General features: G+C 36.0%; 1 protein-coding gene across 1 annotated transcript; it reads left to right on the forward strand.

Moving 5' to 3' along the window:
• The first annotated feature begins 363 nt into the window (after positions 1-363).
• On the forward strand, positions 364-7,165 carry cxcl12a (chemokine (C-X-C motif) ligand 12a (stromal cell-derived factor 1)). The gene is made up of 4 exons (XM_053502147.1): positions 364-503; positions 2,511-2,628; positions 4,287-4,370; positions 6,086-7,165. Exons 1-4 carry the CDS (start codon positions 437-439, stop codon positions 6,111-6,113), a joined length of 297 nt encoding a protein of 98 aa, XP_053358122.1. The 5' UTR covers positions 364-436; the 3' UTR covers positions 6,114-7,165.
• The last annotated feature ends 3,206 nt before the right edge of the window (positions 7,166-10,371 follow it).

Raw genomic sequence — 10,371 nt, forward strand, 5'->3', positions numbered from 1 at the left:
ACTTAAGTGAGCTTCAGTTTTGAGGTACAACATTAGGTGACATAGAGACTAAAGGTGTGTAGCTTTTCTGCTTTATTTATCCCACCTAAATGATGTTCAATGTTTATCCATGTCGACTGTTCTTGCAAGAAACAACCTTCGTGATGGGAAGAATTTCAATAAAAGAAATGCAATGACAGAGGCTGGGATCTGGTTTACAGTCAAAGGCGCACTAGATTAACTAAGCAAAGCCAACACATTGTGCAAAGGCAATTTTTTTTTTTTATAGTGCGTGGGATGGCAGGAGGCGGTAAATCATGGAGTGACCGCCCACTCTGTCGGTGTAAAGGGGCAGGATAGGGCTTTAGAAGGGCTATGAGTGAGTTTAACACGCGCGCGCGGTCACTCCTCTCCTCAGTGCGGGATTCTCACTGCGACTCTCTGCTTCACACGCAACATGGATGTGAGAGTGATCTTAGTGGCGGTTCTGGTAACAGTGACTATTTACGGAATCACTTCAGACGGTCAGTACTTATTTATGGGAATCTATGTGAGAATTCGTATTTATATGGATACTTTATCAGCAAATAAAATAGTCAAAGTGAAGTCACACCAATTGTTATTTTGCTTGACTTAATTATAGATATTATATGGATCCTGTAATTAAACTTGATGGCTGCTGATCTGCGTCATTGTGGTGCTGCATAAATACATGAGATGAATTTGTATAAATTGCATGTCAGTTTATACTTGCTGCTTAAATTATCTTAATTGCATGCATGTTTCTGATCTATAACATTTTATTTAAATGTTTTTTTTTTTTACTGTTTTCACAATTTTTTTTTCATGTTCAGTGCAACTTATTCGTATAGTTATTTGAATCATCCTGCATCATGTTCCAACCCCTCCACCGTGTTGAGGCACAGCCTGACACACACAACATGCGCTTGATTAATGTGTGTATTTGTCACTGTCTTTGTTTGACTTTAATTACCCACAAATGAGGGAGCAGAACAAAAACAGTAAAGAAGGAGAAAGTGAGAGATAGCGCCAGTCTGCACTTCACTGGGACAAAAGCGCAGGGGCTCTAACCTTTTCCTCTTTAGCATAATAATGCTGATTACCTGGCATGGCGTGAGGGTCCGGGGCAGGTACTTCTCACCCTGAGCCTGTGCGAGGGGACGATGTCCGTTTAGGCTACGTGCGCATCGCGGGACTGATCATGCACGTAATCAGCAAATTCCAGGCGCTTATTTATATAGACCTGGTTGTAAATTGATTTGTTCGTTCGCAATACGAGCTTTCAATAAACAATGCTGAAAAGTAACGGTGCGTTTGGGTATCACGCGCGTCCACGTGCGACTCGAAATTTTCTCACAAGGTTTAATAAAACAGCTGTTTATGCAGAAGACCTGATCGGAATACTGCCAAAAGCCTGTGCTCAATCAGCACCTTGGAATGTTGTGGTGATCCCTGCTTTTTTTTTTTTTTTTTTTTTACTACTCTGTTGCAATTAATAGGTGCAATTGTAATTATTATAACCTGTAACATTTTTTTCCCTGTTTCATTGTCCAATAGTACATTTTCCTATTTGTGCAAAAATCCATTAAAGCAACATGTGGATCAGACAAACACAGATCAAATCCGAGCTCTAAGCGCCTGCACAAACAAGCACCATTAAAACGCTGCTTGCCTGCAATTTATTTATTTACTTCCTAACGAAGTTTTTTTTAATAACATTAAGATCAGTTGTTTTCCTCATTTTAATGTCTCACAGCAGTGAAGAACTTTTTAACAAGCAATTCAAAGATCTTTATGGGGATTTAAGAAGTCCTGCTTACCTTGTATCATATGATGCAAATGAATGATAATTAAAATTAATGACAATCCTAATAAAACTCTAAAGATGCAATATGATGTTTATAACTATTTAACCTACCTGTTTGCGCTGAGAATCATTTTTAACATCATCATGACATTCTGTGATTAAGCACATCTGTTTTAGATCACACTTAAAAGCAAAAGGCCAAATACCTCTGTAAAGCTCAGTAATTAGTGTTGCAGGTCACCAAACACGACTGAGGGGGAAAACCAAAAGGACACCAAGAATATTGTAGAAACCAAAATGCAGACTAATCAATTATGGCTATGTAATGTTTTATATGCAAAATTTTTATAAAACTGATGTTCTATAAGCATTTTGTAAACACTTGACTGTTTTGAAATATTCCTCTGCTACAAATGTTGGGTTACATTAGAATCAGAAAACAGTATTGTTCACCAACTAACACCACTTTTTTTTTAGTATTTGTAATTCTATTTCAATCATTTGGGATTATACCAATTTATGGTGGCAACATGTCTCATACGTTTCATAATCTAATGAATTAACTGCCTTAGGAATATTGTGATACAATGAAAGATTGGTTCTGTTCAATCTGCTTTTTCATGTTGGTTTTTACTACACAGTGAATTCAATGCTGGGTTTTTAATTGTGTCTATTTTTTATTTATTTTTTTAACCCTGTACAGCCAAGCCTATCAGCCTGGTTGAGAGGTGTTGGTGCCGTTCTACAGTCAACACGGTTCCACAGAGGAACATCCGTGAGCTGAAGTTCGTCCACACACCCAACTGTCCTTTCCAAGTCATGTGAGTATCAACTGCCATGTATTTCTCACATATACACTGACCCTGATGCAGTACTGCTTTTTTGGGGGTGTCTTGCAGAACCCCTTAACACATCATTTCACACCATCAATCTCCTGCTGCTGAAGGAGCAGTGAATGGAGACAGGATAGACATCCCCAGTCTGGCATTATGGTGTGGGTCACGCTCTCACAATTATACACATGCAGAGGAAGTGCTACAAAACGGGGGTGGGCTTCTAGACTTCGATGTAGTTTAGTTTCATGCAGGAAGATGTCACAGCGTTCCACTTGAAGGACTTTCTCACCCATTGTGCCTGAAAATCCTTCTCACATGTCATATTCTTGCATGCTGGTGAGAGTCTTACATAAAAAAAAGGCAACTACCATTAAGGAATTAATCACATGCTTTGGAGGTTGTTCACAGTTATAAGGTGCAACTTTAAAAGACAGCTTAAATATATTCACATAATATATGATGTTTTTTTAAAAAAAAAACATTTTTTACACCAAGTCAGCAATGCAAGCGAAGAAACCCAGCTGTGCACACATGGCATACATGGACAGAAATACAGACCAATGTCACTGACACAGGGCTTATTGCGAAGTCCCCAGAGGACAGATCAGAAGCAGTCCTTAAAACTCAGGGATCCTCTATACCATAAAACTGTCCTGATGAGTGAAACTGGTAATATTATATGCCACAGTTTTTGTTGGTCTTGACTTGCTGTGAAGTAATTACTACCTGCTGTCCAGAGACCAGACAGGCATAACCCTTGCTAGCAAAATCCAGATCAACATGCAAAAACCAGCCTCTAACGCACTCAGGAAAGACATCTATATATTTTGTTAATAGTGTGCAGAATAATAATCTACAAGTGCTAAGATAATTAAACTATGGTGTGAAGTGTGGAAACCTGTAAGGGGCTGGTTTCCTTTTATTGTGTTAGAATAAATAACAGTTTTGTACCTGGGGAGAGTTTACAGGGGAGAAGTGCTTATTGATAATTAATCTTAAACCATATTATTCTTATCAGCAAAAACTGGTAGAAAATATGTAATTATTTGATGCAGAATCTGGACTTATCAGTGGGTGCTTCATTCTACAAATGCATTTGTTCTCAATATTTGAACGTCACTGGATGTTTGAAACTTAATTCATGTGGAAAAGTATTGGATTACAATTGAATTGAAGAATTAGATTTAGGCCTAACTGTTTTATTTTTCCTAAGCAACTATTACTTTATTAACTTCATTCACATTTACTAGAACACACATAAATCTGGCAAATATCTGGCAGTCCTTGCTGAAGCCATGAAGGATGATAACAATCTGTAAGACAGGATGGGAAAGTGGATTTGGAAAGAAGACAAAGAAAAACAATAACAGACAATGAAAGCCTGCCACGGTATATCACTTACTAGAAGAGAAAAGTGACTGCTTCAGTGAGCGCTAGTGAGCTTTTCAGCAGCTTCAGTCCTTGTTCATATGTGCCTTTGTATAGCAAGTGCTGACTATGGGCTATCCATTGTGTTGCATTCAAAGCTTTTTTACAATGGACCAAGTGCTTTAAAAGACATGTAATAATTACATGGTTGAATGGTATGAATGAATATGTATTATTGATTAAGTATAATTTTATTATACTCTTTTTCACCACAGTGCCAAACTGAAGAGCAATAAAGAGGTGTGCCTTAATCCTGAGACAAAATGGCTACAGCAGTACATCGAGAGAGCCCTTGAAAAGTAAGTAGAATGAACATAGTAAAAAAAAAAAATCTGAGAATCATAAAGTGAAATATTGGCATGTTTTCTCATGTCTTTTAACATATTACCAGACTTGCAAAACATGATTCATATGTCTATATGTGACCAATAAACTATCAGTTTTTTTTTTTTTTTTTTTTTGTAAAGAAAAGGCATGCATAGCATTCCAATTTTAAAAAAGGTAACTAAATATACATTGGTATTTATGCTTTCCTGTTTCTCACATTTCCACAAATGTCCTTGCCCATGTGCTATTTAGTCATGAACTCTGGCTGCATACTTCAAAAGCAGCTGTGAAATATGTATACCTTTGGTTGCTGAACATAATTTTAATGCTTACCAGCCCCTGTCTACAGTCCTAATGCAAAACATGCTCTCGTGCTGTTGCCTAGTTGAAGGAAAATCCAAATTTAAACAGATTTTCACTTATCCAAAATACTGCTGATCATAAATGACATGCTTGGTGTCCAAGTGTACATTTTATAAGTTCTCTACAGGGTGAGAAACGCTAGCAAGTGAAATATTAGGGTTGCATCAGTTGTATGATTGTTTAAACCAACAATTAACAACATGGTAGCTGCATGCTGAAATGAGTGTATACTTCTTATAAACATGGAGTTATATATTTGATATTTAGCCTATTATGACTTACAAATATTTTATCAGTCATGTCCCGCAATTTTATGCAATACTTATGTAAAATGGTATTAGTGAAATTATATCTGAAATAATGTTTTAAAACACATGATTTGCATATGGTTGTTTGGTCAATAAATACCAAAAGGGGCTAAATTAAGACCTCAGGAAAGTTAGTCATGCATATGTTTTTACTGCATGTCCCAGAAGGCCTCATTTAATTTACTATACAGCACTTAACATTCTTCGAGTTCCTCTACTGCAAAGTGCTAACTATACTGTCAGTCCTATTTTTTCCCAACATGGACAATGACGAACCATATTTAGGTAAAAATCATTGTTGTTTACAACTACTTCCAGAGATGACACACAGAAAGTTTTAAAGTGTCCACTGGGCCTGACATCTGATGTAAGCGCTGTATAAAAGGTGCGAACAGTCAAGTCTGCACAACAAAACAGTCATAGATGTGTGTGGACAATGGACACAAGTGCTTCTGAATAGCTGCTAGGTGCTGATGAGCTCATACTGTGCAATCAGGAACGATGTTCAGTTAGAGAGAAAGAGGGGAAGTTGCACACTCCTGATACATGAGAAATGTGAGATGTACCACATTTGTGTTATAGTTTTCAGATTTATTAGATTTGCTAGTGATCTTACTACTGAATTGTGGGTCAATGGTGTAATAGTTAGATCACTGTCAAACATGATAGTGTCCCATGGGGAAAGTCCAGACCATTTCTTTACCATGTAGTTAAATGTATAAACTGCCTGTAAAATCCATTGACATGTCTGCTGCACCGTATGGCCAACATCACTGACTCTGAGTTCTAAGTACTTTCCCTGTTCATAGTTTGGCAGACCGTAAAATGGTTCTGTTTCTCGTCACTGCTTTAGCATTCAATATTAGCACAAGGCTACTAATATCATGGTGTTGTTCACTATCTACAGTACTTACTTCGAGCTCCATAATGCTGCTACGGGGCAGAGGAAAAATTTATGTACATGCTATTTTATTATAATACTTACTGTATTTTTTTCCTTGTCTTTTTTTCTTCAGAATGAAGAAGGCCAAACAGAATCAGTAAAGAAGCAGCTGGATGGCAAGCCTATTTGTGAGCCACCACTACAGATATGTACCTGAACAATATACTGCTCTGGCATGCTTGCTGAACCAGCACTTAACCTGCAAACCTTGCTTCTCTCTCAATGACTCGCCACAGCATCATCACCATCTCTACCGTCGCTATAGGCACCTCCTGTATTAGCACAATGTGCAATTATATATATATATGTATGAGTGTGTTTTTTACCTATGAGATGTATATACAATGTTTTTTTTTTATATATATATCGACTTAAAACAGTAAAGAGATATTTTTGGAGTTGCGTTTGCTCCTTGCCTGTCTGTTACAGAGTTAGGTAGCACTGAATGTAATACTGATGATTTTGGAGCAAACATCCCAAACTCTGCAAACTCACAGGGTTTTTTACACTATATTATACAAGATGAAAAGTAAAGAGGGAATCTCACACTGGTGCAGAGCTGAGCCCCAATGGCAGCATACCTAACCGGAAAGCAAATAGGAAGGAAGTAGACGTTCTCCACCCATTTATTAATCATATCTAATTAACCCATATCTTAAAAAATTGTAACACTGCATATTGCATGTGAATGTAACATTATATGTATATATACACACAATTTTTTTTTTGCTTGTGCTTTTGTTCGCTGACTAACAGAGTGTTATTTTATACGAAAGGTTACCAAAAAACCCTGACCTTTGATCAACCTAAGCAGTCTGAATTCCTTTGGGGAACATACTCCCTAAAAGTCGTTTGTGAGAAACGGAAAGGAATGCTCTTTTTTTTTCTCATTTCTATCATTGTGTACGCAAAGAAACATCTGGAGTCACAAACCAACTTAATTGAGCAACCAGTGTATGGAAGGCATAAAACTTGAAACAGATTCACATGCGTGCAGAATCAGTATGAATTTAACCAGAATAAGTTTGTTAAATGCACGTAGAATTGCAAACAATACTGAATCAATTACTCAACCCAGTGAGTTAACATCCCATGAGAAAGCAAAGTCGGATCTAAATGAAAGTGATTGTGATTACTTTTTATCTCCTAGCTACAAACAATTTTGATTCATTGGCAACACAATTTTTAGCTAATACCACAAATGTGACAGCTTTAATATTATAATATCTCTTGACTGAGAGATAAGAAGTTAGAATTGTGTGTTATTAACTCACAATTACAAGCTAACTACATATATATATATATATATATATATATATATATATATATATATATATATATATATATATATATATATATTAGGGAAAGAAGCTTTTATATAAATAATACTAACCTGCTAACTAGATTGGAATAATGATAGGCACAAAACAATAAGATTAATTTAAAAGAAGTAGGGGAAAAAGTAAACATCAAATAGTAGATAAATACTTAATGTCTTTAATTAGTTTTATAATAAAGCACTTTATTTGTTGTGTCATGTAAAAGGGGAGCCAGTCTATCGTGAGTGCCATTTTTACCATCCACCGCAAAGTGTTTTTTTGTGTATGCTTAAAAAGAAGTTTGACGAATTGACAAATGTACTTTTCCTTTTTGGAATACAAGACCGTAAAAAACAATTAATTTTAAGCAGCAATTTAAAATATTGTTTCACTGTCACTCTAGTGTGTACAGCTATGATGACGGTTAAAAAGTGCTATATAAAACAAGCCTGTATTTCTGCCTGTCAGGCACCTCGTAAGGGAAATTAGTGAATGAAATTTGTCTGTAACATGACTGCCAATTTGGTTCTGTCAGGTGATATAAAGCAGTCGTTAAAGCAACCAGGTGTCTTTTACTCTGGCAGCCTGGAGGCACACAGTCCAGGAAACATAATGCCCAATCAGCTTTAAAGAGGAAGGCTGTAAGCAATGTTGTGGGGGTTAGCCCAGCAGTTACACTCCATTTCATACAGTGATGTGAAGAAAAAATGATTGATTATGAATTTGTTTTCCTGGTGTTATTTATATAGAATAAAAACATACATATTAAGAAAAAATCATGATAGTCAAACCAGTGAGCTGGATATCTTGCTGATTAAGTCGCTTAGTGGGCATTAACAATATGAATAGCATGCAGCTTGAATTCCGGACCAATCTGACTTGAATGAAGCAACACTGAGCAGTTATGTACATAATGTGCAAAGAACGAAATGTCCTCATTACAAGGGTTATTTTAATTGCTGGACAAAAATGCTTCACCAACTAACAATTAGAAAAACAGAACAACAAGTTTATGGGGAATGTCTTAAATGATAATTAATATCTGTGCCCATGAGGTGAGAGCACATTTGAATATCTTAACATATTAAATGAAATCAAGAGGGTTTCTTTTTTTTTTTTTTTTGCATCTTTTTCCTTTCTTTTTTTTTTGATGATGTGGTCTCACTTTAACAGATAAGGTTCTACCATCATCACATGTGATCGAGGCCATTAAAAATGTGTACATTTCCCCCTCACACCTCCCAAACAATGTGAAGGACATTACTTTTTAGATGGCAGCTTATTCTATTCTATTACATACTTTGTACCCATGTTCAATTTCATTTATAAACTGGTTATTTTAAAAATAAATCATCTTGGATTTTATTAGTTTTGTCTGAAATATTTATTTCCAAATGATGTACATTCCTGCATCTTCATATACTCCCTGTCACACAACTTCCAATCAACACTGGTTATAATGATGTAAAATTAACATGCAAGCTTTATCAGACACAGTGGTGACACAATACCTTGGTCTACATTATACTACATTTTAAAGTTGATAGCCCGTCTCAGGACATTGAATGTTCTAGTGTTAATCCTAATGGAATATTATGACAAAGTGACAGTCAAAACTGAGAAACTAAGAAAAGTGTAAATTTCTGAATCAGCCTTTCACTAAGGATAGCATTATTAAAGCGGTGATATCTCAACAGTTAAGCCTCTGGGTTACTAATTGGAAGGTCTTCTTCGTCTGTATCATAGTTTCAAAATAATTTAATAATGACAATACACTGGTGTAGTATTATACTAGACTTTAATATAGGTAAGTAAAAAGGACGTTAAATCAAAGTACAGCTGGACTTTCAAGTATCAAAGTACAGCTGGAACTGTTTGTATGTCATCACCTTAATTACATATTTGGGTGTCAGGTACAAAAAAAAGCCAAATACTAAGGAAAAAGATTCATTATTCTCATTTAGTGAACTTGATCAGGAACATAGTGGATCCAAAGGCTTTTTCAGGATCACTGGTCAAAAAGGCAGGAATACACCCCTGTATATTAGATATAACCTGTGTATTAATGTAATTAAGTCACTATTGCTTTGTACATGTTTTTTAGCCAATTTGAACTGTTTGGAATTACTCGGTAGGTAATGAAGTGTTAAAAGAATGTTCAGCTGGATTTCGAATGAGATGTAGAGCCAAGGGGAAGTTACAACATATGCTTAGGCTGGAACACTTCAGAAAACACTTTATACTCCCTAAACATTATTACTCAGACAATGTAAAATTCATTTCAACTAAACATACTAGGTATACAACTTGACAAATCTATCTGACATCTCTCACATTACCTCATTTTAATGTTCAAGTACTTGACCTTTATGCAATCTTATTCAAATACACTATGTATTAGACTGCCTCTCATTTTTATATAAAATTATGTCCTGAGTGTATGTGTGTGTGTTTTGGAGCCTTGGAAGTACTTGGTGGGGCCCAGGGGATCCATAAGCACCAAAATGAGCATTTTGCAATACCAGACACATATGCAAAGTGATTAAGGACTATTAACACTATAATCATAAACATTTTGTCAGTATGCCTGTATGTATAAATAATTGATTTAATACCATTTGATTCCATTTAAAATGCATTTATGCTAACTTGCTTCAAGCAATATATGACTTATATCTAATCTCTCAGAGAATCTCTTTTAATTACGTCTCTAGGGAGTGAACAGAACAAGGACTGCTGCACTTTTTCAGCACAACGTCACTAACATTTTGCGATTTGGCATGTGGTTATTTAGCTTGTTGCCATATTGCAAACATGTGGTCAAAGCCTGGGGGAGTTTCTGCGACACAGTTAGCATCCTCTGGATAATAGTGGCACATTCACAAAAAGGTCCTGTATCTGATGACCTTGCACAATACAGAAAGTTCACATACTTACTGTGAAATGGCACTAATGATTGCAAAATGGTTGTGCTTAAAAGTTCCACTGATTGCGCAAAGTTAAAAGGGTCACTTAAATGCCTTTAATTGTGCTTCTGACC

The sequence above is a fragment of the Clarias gariepinus genome, chromosome 8 (genome assembly GCF_024256425.1).
Source record: "Clarias gariepinus isolate MV-2021 ecotype Netherlands chromosome 8, CGAR_prim_01v2, whole genome shotgun sequence".
NCBI classification, from domain to species: domain Eukaryota; kingdom Metazoa; phylum Chordata; class Actinopteri; order Siluriformes; family Clariidae; genus Clarias; species Clarias gariepinus.